The sequence below is a fragment of the Mauremys reevesii genome, linkage group 18 (assembly GCF_016161935.1).
Source record: "Mauremys reevesii isolate NIE-2019 linkage group 18, ASM1616193v1, whole genome shotgun sequence".
NCBI lineage: Eukaryota > Metazoa > Chordata > Testudines > Geoemydidae > Mauremys > Mauremys reevesii.
The window spans coordinates 9,214,679-9,234,648 of NC_052640.1; the positions used below are offsets into that span (position 1 = coordinate 9,214,679).

At 49.5% G+C, this 19,970-nt stretch overlaps 1 protein-coding gene across 2 annotated transcripts in view; it reads right to left on the bottom strand.

The window, feature by feature from the left end:
* SCARB1 (scavenger receptor class B member 1) overlaps window positions 1–11,924 on the bottom strand; it is a 43,724-nt gene extending 31,800 nt beyond the window's left edge. The window contains exon 1 of one of the 2 annotated variants that reach the window (XM_039505057.1): window positions 11,712–11,921. In XM_039505057.1, coding sequence (XP_039360991.1) covers window positions 11,712–11,834 — 123 coding nt within the window. In that variant the 5' untranslated portion in view covers window positions 11,835–11,921. Of the gene's footprint in view, window positions 1–11,711 lie in introns of both variants that reach the window. The other variant, XM_039505058.1, reaches the window with a different exon arrangement.
* Window positions 11,925–19,970: the final 8,046 nt, after the last annotated feature.

A 19,970-nucleotide genomic window follows, 5' to 3' on the forward strand; every position in this document is an offset into this window, starting at 1 on the left:
CCTGCCACCCCAAGGCAGTGATTCAAGTCACTGAGTCAGTCAATGTTCTCCCACTCCTTCCCACACCTTACACAAGCTATTTACTCACTCTCTACCGCCAGAAGGTAAGTGTTATAAAACAGAGCATATGGTCTGCCAATGTTCTCTATTGCTGCAGCACTCTATCTGCTGAATTTCTGTAGTATGCAATCCAAAACAGCTCTGCCTTGCTAGCAAAATGGGCCAGTGCAGTAACTGATCCTGCAACAGGACTTGGCAATGTGAACTCAAGTGCAGCAAGCACACCGAGGTGTGAATCTGACTCTTCCCAACCTAGTGCTCTGATCTCTCTTCTCCACATCCCTCCTTACACCAGGAGTTCCATTGGTCTTCCAGCTACCAGCTGGATCATGGAGGAGTGGGAGTGGATTTTACTGATTCTCTGTTACATTGTGAAAGCTAGGATTTTTAATTCTAGACACACTTAAGCCCAGACCCTCCAAAGTATTTAGGCTCTTGAAATCAATGGAAGTTAGGAGCCTACCTAACTTTGATCGCGATAGTGCCTTTCCTCACTTTGGAAATCGTTTGTGCCACATCTAAAGTTTGAGCCAGTGGGGTTGCATGGACATAACAGAAGGGAGAATTTAGGTTATGCTTAATGCCTTATTCAAGTAAGTGTTGGGATCTTTGAATTGCTCTACTGGAGCTCTGGGTGTTTCACACACTGAAGAGTCAGGACTCTTTAGCAATCATCCTTGCTGCAAACTACTCCAGGGTGGCATGGCTGCAGATAACTGCATCATGCCAGACCCCTTGGCCTGCATGCCACCTGTAAATGGGTCGGACTCACCCCTGCAGCGCCTCCTGCTGGTTGCTCTCCAACTTAGCTCAGTCCAGTTGGAGAGCGCCCTCTGCAGGCCGGTGATCCACTTGTTCGTAGGCCCCCGTGTCTCTCCCTGGACCCGGTGCCCTTCTCTCTGGGGTGCTGCCCCCTGGCAATAGCCCCTTTCTTACTCTGTCTGGGTTTCCCCTTCCTTGGGAACCCCCCACCCTGCTATCGCCACTTCGCCTCAGTATTGGCTACTGCCAGTCATTATCTAGCCCCACACTCTGGGGCAGACTGCAGTATCCAGTACTCATCATTGGCAAAGGGGGTTTGGACCTGCTGCCTTGGCCTAACCTTAAGTTGCCCTCTGCAACCTCCCAGTACCTTCTGCCCTCCACTAGGCCACAGCCTGGGGCTTTCCAGGCCAGAGCTCCCCAGCTCCTTAGCCTGTCCCCAGCCCTGCTTCACCCTAGGTACCTTGTCTCATCTACCAAGCAGCCAGGCCCATCTCTCTCTATCACCAGAGAGAGACTGTGTGCCTCCTGGCTTCCCTGCCTTTTATAGGGGCCAGCTGTGGCCTGATTGGGGTGTGGCCCAGCTGCAGCTACTTCCCCAATCAGCCCAGCTTTCAAACCCCTTCAAAAAAACCCGGAGCAGGGATCACCCTGCTACACCCCCATTGCAGAAGGGAAGGAACAGTAGAGGACATTAGCTACACAGCATTAATCGAACTGTCAGCTTTTAATCCATCTTAATGCTTCTTATGAAGACACATGGCATTTTCAGAACTTCCTGGGGAGCTAGCCAGCGACAGATTCTGCTACTGCAATAAGGCATTAATCATATCAGTCAAAAGCTCAGATTCATTTACTATAGGGTTGGGACACTGACTGGTCCAAAATTAAATTGATCAGTTGACTATTGGTCAAGAATGGTCACACATCAAAAAACAGTCAAATATTTTAAAAGCACTAATTTACTAGAACAGTAACAAAGAGTATGACTTGATAAATATCTATCTAAGCCAGTTGGAGACTATGTCTAATTAGCAAAAACCCAGATTTAACAGTTATTTTAGCTCAGAAAAAAAAATTTATACAATGAAATGAAGTCCCTCCTGCACTCCCTTCTGGTTAGTTTCTAGAGGTTTGTCTGGTCAGTTTAGACTATAAACGCTTCAGGGCAGGGACTATGTCTTAACTTGTTGAATGTGCTTTGTAAGCCACCACATGGGTTTATGGCCTGCTATACAAAGCTAGTGTAGAAGATTCCAGCGAATTGAGAGGCTTTATATTCAATTATTTTGTCTCTTCCCCTCCCCCTGCCCCACATCCACCAGATGGCATAACAGGTAGTAAAGTGAAATTTAACCAGCCTAACAGGGTATCATGATGCAATCAAATATTTAGATGGCTGCCTACATCAAGGCCTTCTTGCCAGAATATTTGACAATATTTAACAGTGATCAAATAGGTGGTCCACTGACATCATTTGACCAGGCCATATGCAGTGTAGTTGTAGGTGTGTCAGTCCCAAGGTATTATAGGGACGAGGTGGATGAGGTCATCTCTTCTATTGCACCAACTTCCATTGGTGAGAATTTGAGCGACACATCTGTGTAGCTTATCAACAGAAGTTGGACCAATAAAAGAGGCAAGGTGGGTGAGGTCCTATTATTTGACCAGTCAAGCCTAGCTCACACAGCCAAATCTGCTTTCAGTTACCACCATGCAACTTCACTGAAAACCATGTGACTTAATTCAGCACCACTCTGGGGTGATTGGGTCAAAATCTATTTTAAATGTCTAGAGCCCAGAAGTCTTCAGGCAAAAGAGACTCCACGAACCTAAATAAGTCAGTCTAGTTTTCACTGGTACAGTTAACATTCTGCAGGATAGCCTTCTTCCCCCCCAGTAGACTTTGTAGCAGAGCAGCCTTTCTAGCCAATCACTGCTTAATTCATCTAGATCGGATGACTATAAATGCTAGGGATGGGCCAATCAAGCTGAGATTTTACCGCTCTTTAGCCTTCTTTCAGATATGGCTAAGGACACACCTTGCCTACAAATGAGAGTCCCTTCACTCAGCCCTCCAGGAGATAATGGACATATTTGCAGACACAACCCAATGCTGGAGGAGACCAGCTCATCTGAAGAAGCCTTCAGCCGGCTCTAATCAGAGCACAGCATCATCTGATGACATCACCACCAGGGTCTCTGGACTAGGAGTTGCATCAACCAACCACAGGCACAGGTTGGGGGAAATTGTGTTTGGCAAGTCATAGGCAAGCAACTGCTTGCAAGTGGTTTCAGTTCACTGATCATAATGGAGGTTTTAATAGTATAAAGTCCAATACACACTTCGCAGGGCTTATCATTTAGACACACGGGAGCTACATAGCATCTTGCATCCCCTGCTCTTCCTTTGAGCCCCAAGAGCCGCAGCACATGCTAGAATTGCTCAAGACCATTTTTAACCTGGCATTACAAATCCCTGAATCAGAGTTTAGGGGGGAATTTCCAAAGATGCAAGTGGCAGTTGGGGTCTAACAGCCATTTATATCTTTGAAAGTCTCCCCCTAAAACTAACATCCGACAGACCTCCAGTCTAGTAGTGCTAGAGTAAACGATCTAGAGACATCTCCCTACAGCGACGAGATGAATTCAGCACTTGGCAGGATCATGAACAGCTTTCCAGTCTCCATAAAACCGGTGGAAAGGGATATGGTTAGTTCAGATCCACTAGATGGAAGCCTGCTACTTAACTACCAAGTGTCCTTCCTGTTCCTCCCATGCAGTCACAGCTGCTGTGTTCCACACTGTTGGTGTCACTAGGCATAAATCTAGGTAACTCGGGAGGATGGCTTTGGGCCTATGTGACCCAAAGTACCTTTATGTAAAGTGCTTTTGTTAGCCTTGCTAAACTTTTGTAACCTCTTGTGTTATGTGCTAATTACTGGCAGTGGCAAGGTTGCTTAATACTAGATGTAGCCAATACTAAATAAGATAGGCGGAAAGCAGGTGCTGTAATTAAAGTTATATGCATGAGAACATAGCCCCCACAGTGGGAAAGTACAGATAACTGATCACAGAAGAGTTGCTAACGAGCTAAGGTGGTTTTTTGCCAAGTATGACTTAACTGCTTCATGTGATTGCTATTGCAAAGTGTATTTGCTGCATGGGAATGAAAGGTGGGGGGAGAGGAGGAGTGTGGGGGTGATGGGAATGCTTAGCTGAAGTTATGTATAAAGAGAGGGAAACCGCTTGTATCGGTGTGCAGGATTTGAGAATGCTTTTCTCCCTGGCACCTATTTGGGCTCAAATAAACCTGGTTTTGCTTCTCCACCCTGGTGTGATAATTAGTGCGATGCACACCGGGCAATGAACCCTGCTGTTGCTCCGCCTCGGGCTCTTTGAGTCGGCAACAACACTGTAGCTGGAGCTTGAAGCAGTTCATGTAGGCATGGTTTGCAGAGGGATACAAGAACGCAAGCTAGAAGAGTATACACAATGTGTATGAGAGGGAGCACAATTTCTCACAAAGCCACAAGCTCAAAAGACAATACCGCTCAGGCTTTCTTGAAGCGACAGAGCTAGAATAAGTGAAGATTTAAATCCTGTTGGAAAGGCAGTGTCATCAATAGGCCACAAGCAGAGTCTGGCAGCTCTGCTGCAACCCTGCTGGACTCAGCATATTCCTTTATATGCACCCACATGCTTCTCCTCCCACTCCACAGATTCCCTGAGCAGAGGTTAAGTGTTTACCACCACATCCCACCCAAAAAGCAGCCAAGTTCCATTTCCTTCCAAGCCACAGACCTTGTGTCTTCCTCCCAGAAAGGCCAAAGGCAAGCAACATGCATTGCACACTTCAAACTGAGGGGTTTGATTGTCACTTCCCACCCTCCACCTACATGTGACCCTGCAAGATACTCCGCTATTCCCATGTGATCATCAGTTTCATGTTAAAGCCACCAATAAGAGATGTGGGCATTATTATTTGTGGGGTGCTGAAGAATTAGGAGCAAGGGCAGAGAGCTAGCAGCCCCTCCCACCCCAGATCTGACATACTGAGATCAGCTGGTCTCCTGGGAGTGAAGGGATTGATGCAATCCAAGAAAGCTGTTGGAATGGGCTTTACTCAAGCAATTAAAAGCTAGGAGATGCACGAATAACTCCTCAACCCCCCTCAGAGTCATCAGAAAGGGGCCCTGATTAACTCACTGGAAATGGTTAGTACTGGTTATATGAAGCTTCCCTTTGACATTAAGCCTCTGCTCAGCTGCACTTCTCTCTAGTTCCAGCGCATTATTTCAGCTGAGAGGCAGCATTTTCAGCCAGCAGCTACTGAACCTTTTGTTGTTTGCTACAGTGAGGAGCACAGAGCCATACGACCTGACATTTCCTATTGCAACGGGGAGCAAGGCTGTCAGCCTTCATTAAGCTTCCATAGCCAGCATGAACATGCCAGGGCGGCATTAGGGGGTTGCAAGCAGGGCAATTGCCTGGGGCCCCATGTCACAGCCCCCCCCATGAAGCTACATTGCTCAGGCTTCAGCTTCAACCCTGGGTGGCAAGGCTCAGGGACCTGGACTTCAGCCCCAAGCAGTGGACCTTCAGCTTTCTGCCCTGGGGCCCAGCAAGTCTAAAGCTGGCCCTGCTTGGAGATCCCCAAAAGCTGCTTGAGGCCCCCTAGGGGGGCTCCAGACCCCTGGTTGAGAACTACTGCTTTAGAACATTTTACTGCTTTTACCTCCACTTGCAACGGAAATATTTTGTAAGCAGTTGTACCAGTAGCATCTCAGACTCACTGCTACAGTTAGATTTCTACCAGCTTCTCACCCTGTCCTATCACTAGCAGTGACCTCAACAGCCTATAAAGCCTGGCAGCTGTAGCCCAGAAAACACATTCAACTTAACAGCTTTGCTGCAGGACATTTGTTCATTAGACAGTTGTCCAGCAATATTGCCTGCAGAAGCAGTACAAGCTTGCTAAGTAAGCCAGTGTTTCATTCAAGTCCAGGGAGGGACCTGCAGTCATGTAGGTACTTAATCAGAGCAGCAGAGTGAAGTAGTAGGACTGGTATTGTGGAAATTAGGGTTTAATCGGGAACCAGCCCCTAAATTAAAATATCTGCTAAGAATTAACATTTCTCATTACTATACAGGTGGTTATTTGACATTTCCCCCCCCCCACCCCAGCCACTCCATTACAAATGGTTTGACAGCTATGTTATATCGGTGCTCTCTGTATAGGCTCTACCCAGCTTACACTAGATATGGTGATACAAATACTTGAATCACTGGATGAAAGTATCACCTACATTCACTAGATCAAGCCTCTTAACACTCCTGTGAGCTAAGCAAGTATTCACAGATGGACAAGTCAAAACAGATTCCCAGGAATCGGGCCCCGCGCCTAAAAGGGCCCTGCGCCTTAGGCACCTTTTTATATTTTATTTTATTTTATTATTTTATTTTATACTTACCCCAGCTGCGGTCTGCTCCAGGGTCTTCCGTGGCCCCTCTCCCCTGACCAAAGCGCCGGTGGGAGCGTGTCTGCCCCACAGCCCCGCTCTCCCAGCTGGAGCTCTGGCTGGAGCCCGGCAAGCCCTACCCTGCAGCCCTGCTCTCCCGGCTAGAGCTCCAGGCCGTTTAAATAGCCCCAGAGCCCTGGGGTAGTGGGGGGCTCTGGGGGCTATTTAAAGGGCCAGGGCTCCAGCTGCCTCTGCTGCACCCCCTGCCCTGCTCACCAGCCCCGCCCCTGCTGCCTGCAGCCAGCCCTGCACCCCCTACGCACAGCCAGCCCTTGCCAAACCCCTGCCACACACCCCTGCAGCCCTGCCCAAAGCCAGCCAGCCCCACACACCCCTGCCCGCACCAGCCCTGCACACCCTGCCCACACCCAGCCCTGTCTCCAGCCAACCCCTGCTGCACCCCCCCTGTGGCCCTGCCTGAAGCCAGTCAGCCCACCCCACACACCCGTCTCCAGCCAGCCCCGCACCCCTTGCCCTGCCTCCAACCAGACCCATGTCCACTGCTGTCCTGCAGTTCCCAGGGCAGTAACCCTGCACACCTGCTTCAATGAGGGGGGCATGGAGCAGCTGGGACCCACACATGAGCACACCCCCCAGGGAGTGGCGGGGACCCACACATGTGAAACGGCAGTCATTAATAACCAATCAACAGCATATATGATACAATGTACATAATATAAGAAAATTATATAGTTATGGAAAGTAAATAATACATGGAAGAAATGAAAGGCTTTTTTTTTTTTTACACTTTTTTTAGTCATCCCTGCCAGGGCCCCGCCGAAAATGTTCAAATTGGGCCCCGCACTCCCTAAAGTCGGCCCTGTGTGGAGGACCATTGAGACTGAATAATTGATTGCATCACACAAAGATGTTCCCAGATCTGGAAAATCTCTGGGGCAACCCAGCAGGCAGCACCTGATGGGGTCAGGGTGCACATTCCTCCATGCATCAGAGAGTCTGACAGCTGGAAGTACTGGGGTGTCTTAGTGCATCCTGCCAACGTGGCCGAAGAGCATCCAACACAGCTTTGAAACATAATGAGTGAAGGGAGGCTGACATTTCGTACAAAGTAAATCACTAAGGCCATGCAGCAAGTCTGACAACTGGCACTCATGACTGTCCCAATCCCCCTGGTCACCCCACTACAATCCTTCTGGTGCTCCATATGTTTTTAGTCAATGTAGAACACTTTCACAGTAAAAAACAAACAGAGGGGCAAGTATAATTGACCTATTTAAACTGATGTTCATTCATGCTGGTATTTATGGAGGTGAGGCCAAGCTACCTGGAAGCAGTTAATCAGTAGCCCTAGTTATTGACTGCTAGTCTAAAAACATTTTAAACTATTAAGACTTGCATATGTTGCATCCATTACTGTGTTTGATGAACCTCACATCAGTTACACAACTATAAATTTTGCAAATGGGATAAGAGGAAGGAGAAATAAGATTAAACTTAGATCATGTTAGTAAGAGGTGGAGGAAAAAGGAGGTCTCCTCAGTATCCCATTTCTTGCTATCCTTCCCACACATCTTGAAGTGTCAGCCAGTTCATCTCACTATCTCTTCCCTGGACCTTAGATAGTCTTGATTCTCAAGTCACCTGAACACGTGATATTATCTCATTTACCACTAGAACCTCTTGCTGCCAGGCACCTGGTATTATAATCTTTGACCTGCTACATAACAAGCATATTTAGCATCCTAGGCAATGCATTGAATATGCTGTTAAGACAATCTTTGACCTCAGAAGCAAGCAACAGCTGCAGCCACCACTGCCACTGCCTAAAAGGCTGGCTCTACCATTGCCAGTTCAGGAAGTTCAACAAGCAGCTCTCCAATGCTGAGCACTTCCTACTATTGAGAGCAGTCACCCAGGACCTTCGAGCCTAGTAGGGGAAAGCCCAGGATGAGGCTTCAAATTTTTCACCAAACACCCCGTAAGGACAGCACCACATTACAGATACTGTAACCAGGAGCCTGCTATCTAGGTACTTGTATTCAAGGCCTGCGAGGGCCATACAAGCACCTACTCTAAACACAGATGGCCTGAATGCTGAACTGCACCTCAAGGTTTAATTCGGCCAAACCTAAAGAAAGTGACTTGTCACCATTTTACAGGAATAAAAATGCTCCTAAGTGTAGCATGTCCTAAGGCTGGGATTTTAAAGGAGACTAAGGGATCCCGACAGCCATATGCCATTGACTTTAAAGGGGATTTGGGTGCTCAACTCCTTGGCTCCTCTGAAATCCCAGGCTAAAAGGCGCTAGAGTGTAATGAATACTTGTTTTATGACACTAGTGTAAGTCTCTAGCTTGTACAGCTTCCTGGTGACTAAATACTGTAACAATCTATGGCCACTTACAGCTTTATGCCTATCACAAAGCCACATGCCATGGACACCACTAGAACTTGACAGCACCAGATCTCAGATCCTCCTGCTCCAAGAGGACAGGCCTCCTATCACTTAAGCTAAAGAAAATCTCCTTTAGCTCTTAGCAGTATAGGGCCTATGTCTCAAGTGAGCAGGTCTGACTATCCAGATGAATGTAATGGAACACATGCTACCTACTTGCATCCGATGAAGTGGGTATTCACCCACGAAAGCTCATGCTCTAAAACGTCTGTTAGTCTATAAGGTGCCACAGGATTCTTTGCTGCTTTTACATGCTACCTAGTACAATCAATATTGATCTTCCACCACAAGAATTATTGAGAGTTACCCAGGATGTTAGTTACTTGATGCTAAGGGCAAAACCTGCTAAAAGATGCCAATATTGTATTAGTTAACCTCACAAGTTTAACCAAGCCCTATGCAGTCAGGAGGGCATGCTCCCATGTCAAAATGAAATTTTAGAAAACCTAATGAAAAGTTGAGGGGAAACTTAAAATCACACTGCTTTGTTAGGAAAAAGTCACCCTCCAGTGATCTATTCTCAATGACAGCATAACCGCTTACTTTTATATAGCATCTTTTGTCTCTGAAGGATACCAGACTAAGGAGGGATAGAACAGATTTCAAGTACATAAAAGGATGTTACAAGGAAGAGGAAGAACAATTGTTCTCAACCTCTGAGGACAGGACAAGAAGCAATGGGCTTAAACTGCAGCGAGAGCTGTTTAAGTTGGACATGAGGAAAACTTCTTAACTGTCAAGGTAGCTAAACACTGGAATAAATTGCTTAGGGAGGTTGTGAAATCTCCATCATTGTCTAACCTGCTCTAAAAAAACCTTCAAATGCCTGTCAGGGACGGTCTAGATAATATTCAGTCCTGCCTTGAGTGGACTGGACTAAAAGACTTCGAGGTCCCTTCCAGTCCTACAATTCTATGACCTTGTCTATACTAGGCAAGTTTGAACCATTGCAGCTTCATCAGTGGTAGCACTAGAGTAAAGCAGACACAAGGTTTTTTGTTGTTTTTTAAAATCAAATAATCTTTCCCTGCTTAAAAAGGGTCTACACAGCACAGGGGGAAAGATTCCAGGAGCCACTAATAGAGCTAGTAGAACACAGGTAAAGTATTGGCAGGAGAGCTAGTCAGAAACTTAGTGATGAAACACAGCTGGCCTGGGAGTCTGGAAGCTCTGGAGTCTCTAGCCCCAGGGCAGACTCAGGGTTTGGCTGCTGCCCTCAAGCCACAGGCTTGGGAGCCCCTGCAGCTTTGGAGTGAAACTGAGATTCTTCTGACAGTCACTGTTGCAATAAACAATGTCACTCACTCCATAGCGGTAGGTTGGTCTGGTGGAGCAATTTTTCATTTGGAAACACCGTTTCAGAACGTCTGGCTTTGTTGTAGTTCAAAACTGAACCGTATTTTAAAATGCCAACATTTCTCATGAACTTGACACCCCGATCACTGTTGCCAACACCAGTAGAGGCAATAGCACGAAATCTCAGGGAAAAGGAACATAGCTTTGCTCATAGTCCTAATTTGTTCAGGTTTGTGAGGTCTACTTATATTCTTTTTGTGCTAACCCTTCTGGTTTTCTGTTGCTACCTATCCCATGGACCAAATACTTCGTTTTCATTAACAAATGCTGCCGGTATGTCACTTAGCAATTAGAATTAGTGTTGCTTGGGAAGGGAATGGAGACCTTAAAATATACTACAGCACAGACAGCTAGTGTGTTAGCACTAACCCTTTCTACAGCGTCCTTCACTTGAGTAACTGTCAGCGTTTTGAACACATAAGGGGCAATCCATGATGTAGGCTAGTACTCAGTACAGGAATAGCTTACAGAAGTGCCAAGGACTTGGGGGTCATAACTATATTGAGCAATGCTAACCAATGTATTTTTGGGGGTCAGGAGGAAGCATGGAAGCAGAGAGCCCCAGCAGCCAGACATCACTCCTGTAATGCTGGATGGGAAGGAGGGCAAGGTTTAGCCATTTGCACAAGGAGTGGAGAGAAAATACACACACACACACACTATGGGGAAGTGCAAGATCCTCACACCCCAGCCCTGCTCATTCCCAGCCATCCCCAAACGAGGGGGAAGGAGGAGTGCTTCAGGTAACAAGCCATGGCTGACCAGAACCCCCCGGTCTATCATTTGTGCATCTGAGCCCAACTCCTCACATTACCAAACAAAAATACTTTGTGTCAATAGTATTTGCACCCCATCTCGTTTACACCTTAAAAGAGCGGACTCATTGCTACCGACGAAGTGGGTATTCACCCACAAAAGCTCATGCTCCCAAACATCTGTTGGTCTATAAGGTGCCACAGGATTCTTTGCTGCTATTGCTACCTTAGTATCCTCTATAGGCCAGCTTTACTGCTGACTGATTTCAGGGGGAGTTAGAGGGGCCAGCACCTGGCAGGATCAATGGAGACAGGTCACTCATTGGACCAGAATTCACTGTTCCTGTTGCACGAGAGACGGCGGCTCAACCCTGGGCTAGCTGGGGCTAATCTGCCCTTCGAGCCACATGTACATTTCAATACCCAGCCAGCTACAGCCCTGTCCTGTACGGCCCCCATCTCTGTTGGGGAGGGAAATTACCACCTACCGAGCCCTGCCAGGAGATCAGACATGGGGACCTTGGGAGGTCCCTGCCAGCCCTGGACTTCTATGAGGCTCAGTGGGGGGGGATTGGAAACACTGGCCAGGTCAGCACCTCAGCAGTAGGGACCTGGAGCTCGAGAGAGCTCAGCAGGGCGGATCGGGGGGCACGATACAGCTACTGGTGGGGGGGGCACGATACAGCTACTGGGGGGGGGGGCACGATACAGCTACTGGGGGGGGGGGGCAGGGGAGGAACCTGGGCACTTGGTGCCACCCCCGCCTTTGATGGGGGCGGCAAAGGGGGCGCCAGCGCAGGCTGCAGCCCCGCCATTGCTGCCCCCGGGCGCGGGTCTCACCTTGATGACCTGGTCCCGGACCATGCTGGGCAGGACGAAGAGCAGGACGAGGCCGCAGAGGGCAAACGCCAGCCCGGTCAGCCCCAGCGCCAGGGGGACCCTGCGCCCCGCGGGGGCGGCCATGGCGAGCAGGGAAACGTCTCCCGCAGCGGAGCGGAGCCACCAGCCGGGCCTCGCTGCCGGTCCGCCCGCGGCTCAGCTGCAGCCAGCGCGGGGAAAGCGCCGCCGGCCGCGATTTTATCCCCTCAGGCCGCGCCGGGCCCGCCCCCTCGGCCGGCTCTGCCCAGCGCTAGGCGGGGAAGGACCGCCCCCCGCCCCGCAGCGGGACACCCGCCACAGCGGCCAGCGCGGGGCGGGAGGCGAGGGGCGGCCGCTGGCTGGGGAACCGAGCGAGGCTGTTCCGCGCCCCGCCGCCCTCCTCGCCCCGAGGACCAGGCGCCTGGGGAGCTTCTCCAACACCCCCCCGGCCCGACAGATCCTGGGGACAGGGGCGGCTCTAGCGTTTTGGCCGCCCCAAGCAGTCATGCGCGGGAGGCGCCCCGGAGCCGCGGGAGCAGCGGACCTCCCGCGGGCATGACTGCGGAGGATCCGCTGGTCCCGCGTGGCTCGGCTGGACCTCCCGCGGCTGCGGAGGGTTCGCGGACTCGGCGGCTCCGCTTGAGCTGCCGCAGTCATGCCTGCGGGAGGTCCGGTCATCCCGGGGCTCCGGTGGACCTCCCGCAGGCATGACTGCTCCTCCTGCTCAGCCTGCCGCTCACCCCTGCCGCAGGGGACGCCCCCTAGATTTTTTTGTTGTTTTGCTGGTGCCTAGAGCCGCCCCTGCCTGGGGAGCTTCTCTGTGTCCCCCCCCAAGGTCCTGGGGAGCTTCTTTACCCCCTCCCCGATCCTGGGGAGCTTCTCTCCAACCCCCCTGGCCCACAGATCCTGGGGAGCTTCTCTGTGTCCCCCCACAAAATCCTGGGGAAATTCTCTCCAACACCCCCACAGATCCAGGAGCTTCTCTTCAATCCCCCCCGGCCCCACAGATCCTGGGGAGCTTCTCCAACACCCCCCACCACAGATCCAGGGAGCTTCTCTTCAACCCCCCCCGGCCCGACAGATCCTGGGGAGCTTCTCTGTGTCCCCCCCAAGGTCCTGGGGAGCTTCTTTACCCCCTCCCCGATCCTGGGGAGCTTCTCTCCAACCCCCCTGGCCCACAGATCCTGGGGAGCTTCTCTGTGTCCCCCCCCAGGTCCTGGGTAGCTTCTTTACCCCCCGCCCCGATCCTGGGAGCTTCTCTCCAACCCCCCTGGCCCACAGATCCTGGGGAGCTTCTCTGTGTCCCCCCACAAAATCCTGGGGAAATTCTCTCCAACACCCCCCCACAGATCCAGGGAGCTTCTCTTCAATCCCCCCCGGCCCCACAGATCCTGGGGAGCTTCTCCAACACCCCCCCACACAGATCCAGGGAGCTTCTCTTCAACCCCCCCCGGCCCGACAGATCCTGGGGAGCTTCTCTGTGTCCCCCCCAAGGTCCTGGGGAGCTTCTTTACCCCCCTCCCCGATCCTGGGGAGCTTCTCTCCAACCCCCCTGGCCCACAGATCCTGGGGAGCTTCTCTGTGTCCCCCCACAAGATCCTGGGGAGCTTCTCCAACACCCCCCCACAGATCCAGGGAGCTTCTTCAATCCCCCTACCCCCATCCTGGTGAGCTAATCTCCAACTCCCCCACCCCACACATCCTGGGGAGCGTCTCCAACCCCCCCCCCCACCCCGCTCCAGGGAGCTTCTCTTCAACCCCCCCCCCGGCCCCACAGATCCTGGGGAGCTTCTCTGTGTCCTCCCCACACAAAGATCCTGGGGAGCTTCTCTCCACCCCCCCCCCCCAGATCCTGGGGAGCTTCTCTGACCCCCCACCCCAAGATCCTAGAGAGCTTCTCTCCAACCCCTGGGGAGCTTCTTTCCACCACCACCCCCGATCCTGGGGAGCTTCTCTGTCCCTCCCCCACAAGATCCTGGGGAGCTTCTCCAACATTCCCCCCCCCACACACACACAGATCCTGGGGAGCTTCTCCAACACCTCCCCCCAGATCCTGGGGAGCTTCTCTCCACACACCCACACAGATCCCAGGGAGCTTCTCTCCACCCCACCCCAGATCCTGGGGAGCTTCTCTACCCACCCCCAGATCCTGGGAGGTTCTCTACTCCCCCCCCCCCCAAGATCCTGGAGAGCTTCTCCAACATTCCCCCCACACACACACACACAGATCCTGGGGAGCTTCTCTACCCACCCCCAGATCCTGGGGAGGTTCTCTACTCCCCCCTACACACACAGATCCTGGGGAGTTTCTCTATCCCCCCAGACCCTGGGGAGCTTCTCCGACCCTATCCCCCACTGTCTCCCCAGGATCCTGGGCAGTTTTTCTCCAGTTTCTCCCCGCCTCCTCCCTCAAGATCCTGAGGTGCTTTTCTCTAATCCTGCTCCTCCCAACCCCCAGGACAAATACGATTCTAGGTTGTTTTTTTTCCCAGCCATCCACTCCAACAGACCCATGAGAATCGGTGAAGTCTTGTATAAGGCACTGGGAATTCTTGTCATTGTTCTTGCTTTGAGCAAGTCCTGGTTTGTGACAGGCAGGCGGCACTAACTGGCACTCAGACTCAGTCAAGAGGCCAAGAAGCAAATAGATCCTGGAGGCAAAGTAAGTTCCCATGCCGGAAGCGGTGCTGCCAGCACCAGGGGCGTAGCTGAGGCCCGCTGGCAAGGCAGAATGGATGCGCTTGCACTAATGCTGCCCTTTCAGTGTCCTAGGTTGTTTCTGTGAACAAAAAAAGGCTTTTGGTCTCACAGCGGTCAAGCCCGCGGCTTGCTGCAGCACTGACATTCAGATCATTGTTTTAAAAAAAATCATAACATCACTAGTACCAGGCCTTATATTTAAAATCAGGGGTCTTAATAAGATGACAAAAAGCAAGCCAAGGCAAGGATAGCATTAAGGTCCTCAGTCGTGCAAACACATGCCCAACAGTCAGCATGCAGCTTTTCCATTATGTACTGCAAACTTCTGAACTACTTAACTAGGCACATTTATAAGCGTTGGCAGGGTGGAGGTCTACCACAGCTGCTAGTCCCACACTCCGCGTGAGGCAAAGATGCAAAATTAGCCAAGGGAACAGGTCCTTATCCAAAAACCCACATCAGCGGTTCCAAGTGACGCTTTTTGGTATTCTGTTGTATTTCTCAATGTGTACAGTGCATGGTATCTGCAGGATTGCATGTACAATATTTAAAAATACATTAACACACTGCAGCAACTGGTTTGACAAAATAAAGAACTCAATGAGCCTTCAAATCCAGGGCCTCAGTACACACTTGAATATACACTCAGCAAATAACCTATGTAAATAGGCCTTGGAGCCTAGCCTGAAGGTCAGCAAACACAGCTGCTGAGTGTATTTCCCAGGCTGTTCTAGTCCTTTTGAGCGCTGGGACGAGAGCGGGTGCTAGCTCACCACTGCTAAAAGCCCCTCCCCCAGCCTAGGGAGGAGCTACTGAACCCAGAACCCAACCAAGTTCGGGAGACAACAAAGGCAATAACAGGAACAGGCGTGGGGGTCAAAGGGCCAAAACTAGGGAACCAGAAGGGGAAACCAAGCAGGGAACCCTGGACAGTGCCCATTGCTCCTCAAAGGCATCAAGAAAGCTGGCGGATGCTGCCCAGAGGAACTCTGCCCGGATACATGAGCGGATAGAAGAATGAAAGACAGCCCCGCAGTTGCAGGTCCCCCCCTCTACCAACCTCCTCTCCCTGGTGTTACGAATGGCCACCTTAGCCATGGACAGGAGGAGGTTGATGTGGTGGTCCTGCGACTTCATGGGCCCTCAGATCGGGTGTGTGTAAATAAACAAGTGCAGGGAAAAGTGCAGCCAGAAAAGGGGCTGCAGCCTGGCGCACTGAAGGTACACATGTGCCAGGGTCTCCCTCACGCCACAGAAGGGACAGGCTTCAGGGACAAAGGTGAACCGTGCCAAGTCTTCCCCCCCGCACTCACGGCTCTATGTAGAAGCCGCCATCCAATATCCCCGGCAGGCCGCAGGACTGAGATAGAATATAAGCTGGCCCACTGGAGTTCCTCACACTCTGCTGCTGGTAAAAGGTCCCACCATTTGGTATCTAGGAGGGACACAAGGGTGGGGAAATGAAGCGTGTGCAGCATGAGCACATATTGTTCTAATAGGCGAGAGGTAGTCCCATATGTCAAAATGCCACAGCTGGCCCTGAGTATCTGCCTATAAAGGACCAAACTGCACATTGGAAGTTCTGACTCAAACGTTCCTACTTAGGCCCATCTCTACTTTAATATATTTATTATCTGTTAGCATTGGAGAGAACAAGGTTTAAACTGTTCTTAGATAAATTTTAAATCCAGCTGATAGCACTCCCTGTTGTTAAGGTTGCCTGATACTTCCCATTAGAGAGGCCCTGTTTTCAGTTGCTTTTAAGTTTGCCCAACTTTGAGATTTAGGTTGAAATTTTCCACACTGGGTGTCTGCGTCAGGATTTTATATATAATTACAGTCAAAACAGTTTAGCCATTTCCAAGAACAAAGTCAGGAAAAAATATATTGTTTTGGAATATATTTTTTACAAAAAAAATGTTAGTGACCCTTTCTTTGAGAAGCTCTAGCACCCCTATGTTTTGGAGCAGGAAGTTGATATATGACGGGGATGGCCTTTGTGTCAGAGATGTGCCTTTTGCTGTCCTTGGGAAATCCACCCAAATTTTGCCAAATAATCAGCATTTGAAAAATGTGTTTGCACATGCTCAGTAGTCTTCTGGGACAAGGAACCAGGAAGTGGGGAGAAAGAATTTAGATGAGAAGCCCAGGGAAAAAGACCAGAATTGTAAATCAGTGGAGTGAGGGAAAATAGGGAAGGGAGACAGATGGGATGAGGATGATCAAAAATCAACTGTGGGCTCAATTTTGAGGTTTATACTGAGGTAAAACAACTATTGGTTGGTTCCAGCTGGAGTTTTGCCTAATAAGGACCATGGAATTGGATCCATTTATGCAGAGCCCTGTATTCTAAATTGGCCAACCTAACAAAAGTCCAGTTCAGAGTGTTCTATAAAATTGTTTATGAAAGTCAGCAAAAGGTGAAGGTAAACAGACTGATCCAAACTGGATTAAGTTAAACAACTATGATAAGTGATCTTTCTCAAGGCTCCTCCCGAAACCACATGTTGAGATGACAATGAGCTGAAAGATTCTAGAAATGGGAGGAAATGTTTACTGCTGAAATCACGGAAAAGCATTTCAAAAGATTAATGTTCATGGGATGAAGCTACAGCCTCTTTGTGCCATTCAAAGGAGCCAGGGGGCCAAAAGCTGCAAGCTTTACTGGGATAGCTGCCACTCCAGTCACCTGGAACCCACCCTGACACCCCAGGGCCTTCATCATCCTGATCTTTAACAGTGGCCTAACCATATGAGGCCAGAAATGGGGGCTCAGCCATCACCTTTGGCTAAATCCAGGATGTGACACTTGGGGCTTGCGGAAACTACAAAATTAAGTTGACATACAGCCACTGCAGTAATTAAAGCAAGGGTTCATGTCCACACTTGCTTCTTCTGTCAGTGGTGCACATCTTCATTAGGAGCACTTCCACAGGCTGAAGTGGGGCATTGTAGGATACTGACAGCTGGAGCCTGGCAGTCCTGGGGCTGACAGCCTCAGCTGTAGGTGCAGGGTCACAGCTGCCCCCCTGCCCCAAGCCATGCCTGGCTGACAACTTGGGCTATCAGCACCCGGGCAGGTCTCACAGCTGTGAACCCAGCACCTGGCTGTCAGCTCTGGGGTGGAGGCAGGGCTCCAGCGGTCAGCCCCATTCAAAGTGGACAGCCAACAGGTGACATAAGTAGCACAGTCTACACAGATACTGCATCATCCTAATTACATTGACATTAGTGCTATGCCTCTCGTGGAGTTATGTAAGTGCAGTTGGCCACTTACTTCGGTCATGTATTGTATTAAGGGCTTTTGTTCATAATAATAATAATAAATGTTATGTTTTGTGTTTAATTAAATTCCAGTTATAACAAATCATGAGGAAAAAGTGATTAGTAAACAAGCAATGAATCATTCACCATTTCCTAATGTACTGAAAACAATTAAGAATGCAAAAATATTAAGCTAAGTAGTTGCTTAAATTAATTTATATATAGTGTTCCTTCCCAGGAAGCAAAAATAGGTACCAAAATCTAGTGTAAAGGCTCTATTTAGTTTCAAATCACCATCTTCTAATGTTTATATTAAGCAGTGAGAATGCACCTCTCTTTAGAAAATAGTTGAAATACAAACGGAAAAGTTTATTAAAATGGATTTAAATGAATCTATCCTGATTCTTATTTTTTAAATAGTGCTTTATGTTCAAGGTACTGTAATACATTAATTTAGCATACAATCTGAATCACATCACAGGTATTCTCAATTAGAAATCACTGCTTTGAAGTAGAATGGCACCCACACCATATGCTCCCCTAGAACAGGAGTTGGAAAAAACTATTTGAAATTGTATAGTGACTTTATGTAGGCTGAACTCAGTCAGAGGACCTGGCCTATCATTTTTCCAAAGTTTCCCACAAGAAGTTTGTTCCCAGTGGTCAGGACCTTAGTTACACATTTATTCAAAATATACAATTCTCCAGCATCCTTCTAACACCACCATCAGCACTGTCTCAGAAGGAAATGTCACATGTTGAACTACCAATGCAGCTTCCCTTTCTCCTTAAAAGCCTCAGGGACTTTTGACTGCAGGCTAAAGGGCAGGTCCTGACTCCTGCACAGATGAGGAATGGTAAAGTGTACATAATCTCATTAAGCAACTGTGTTATTTAAGAAAGGAGTTTGAGACTCCTGCTGTTTTTCCATCTGTAATCAGGAAAACGCATCCATGGTGAGGCAGATCACTTAGGACCTTCAGAGTGTTTCTAATTACCAACCCCTTGCACTGTATTGGAGACAACTACTGCTCAATTTAATTCACTATTTCAAACTGGGATATTGCATCCCTTTATTAGAAATGCAGATAGCATTAATGGGGAATTTTTAACATACTTCTGCAGGTTCTCTTCATCCCAATCATTTACTGGGGGCTCAAGCATCCTCATCTTTCATTACTGTAAGGTTATTGCTAAATGTAGCAGCAAGGTATGTTCACACTAGAACTGAGGCCTTAGCTACAGTGGACTCTGTACTAGTTGTTTTCAAACCTGTGACCCAAGGGAATGGGGATGAGGGGGTTGGGAGCGGCTCACGAATAAGGGACTCAGGGCATGGGAGGGGGCTCTGGGGTAGGATACAGGATGGGGGCAGGGCCAGGGATGAGTTTGGTGTGCAGGAAGGGGTTGTGGGTTTGGTGGGGCTCAGGGCTAGAGGTCAGGGTGCAGGAGGGAGTCAGGGCTCTGGGCTGAGTGGTCTGAGGTGCAGGGGGGTCAGGGCTGGGGATTGGGGCATGGACTTGCCTCTGGCAGCTCAGTGGCATGACCACAGACCACGCTGCGCCCCAGAAGCGACCAACAGCAGGTCTGGCTCCTAGGCAAAGGCGCACAAGCGCATCCACATGACTCTCGGCCGAAGGCACCACTCCTGCCCTCCCCCCCATTGGCTGGAGTGCAGACTCAGTGCTTAGGGTGGGGGCAGTGCATGGAGCCCCATGGCCCCCCAGCCAAAAGCCAGATCACTGCTAGCGGCTTCCAGGGCACAGCGCAGTGTCAGAAGAGATAGGCACTAGCCTGCCATGGCTGGGCAGCACTGCCAACAGAACTTTTAATGTCCCGGTCATCGCTGTTGACCAGAACAAAGCAACCCAGTGCCTTACATGTCATGACCCACGGATTGAAAAACACTGCTCTAATACAGTAACCTTAATGCTTACTTGATATATGCCAAACTCATTGCAGCTATTAAAATGGATTCCTTCCCAGCATACTGTAAGGCTCTGGTGAGACCACCTTGACCAATTTTAACTGGGTTGTATTTTTTTTTTAAATGGACCAGCTGTTTTTATTTATTCATCACAGGGCAGATTTGATTAATCTGATTTACACACTGGAATACTGGAAATTCCTATCAAATCTGAGAACTGCCAGGTAACTTTTACATCCCCATGCATCCTTGCTTGTTTCAAATTAAGGTTCTTCAAAGCAGGTACTGTGCTTATATATTTGTGTGCATTATCTAGCACAAAAGGGGCCACAAGCACAACAGCAAACTTT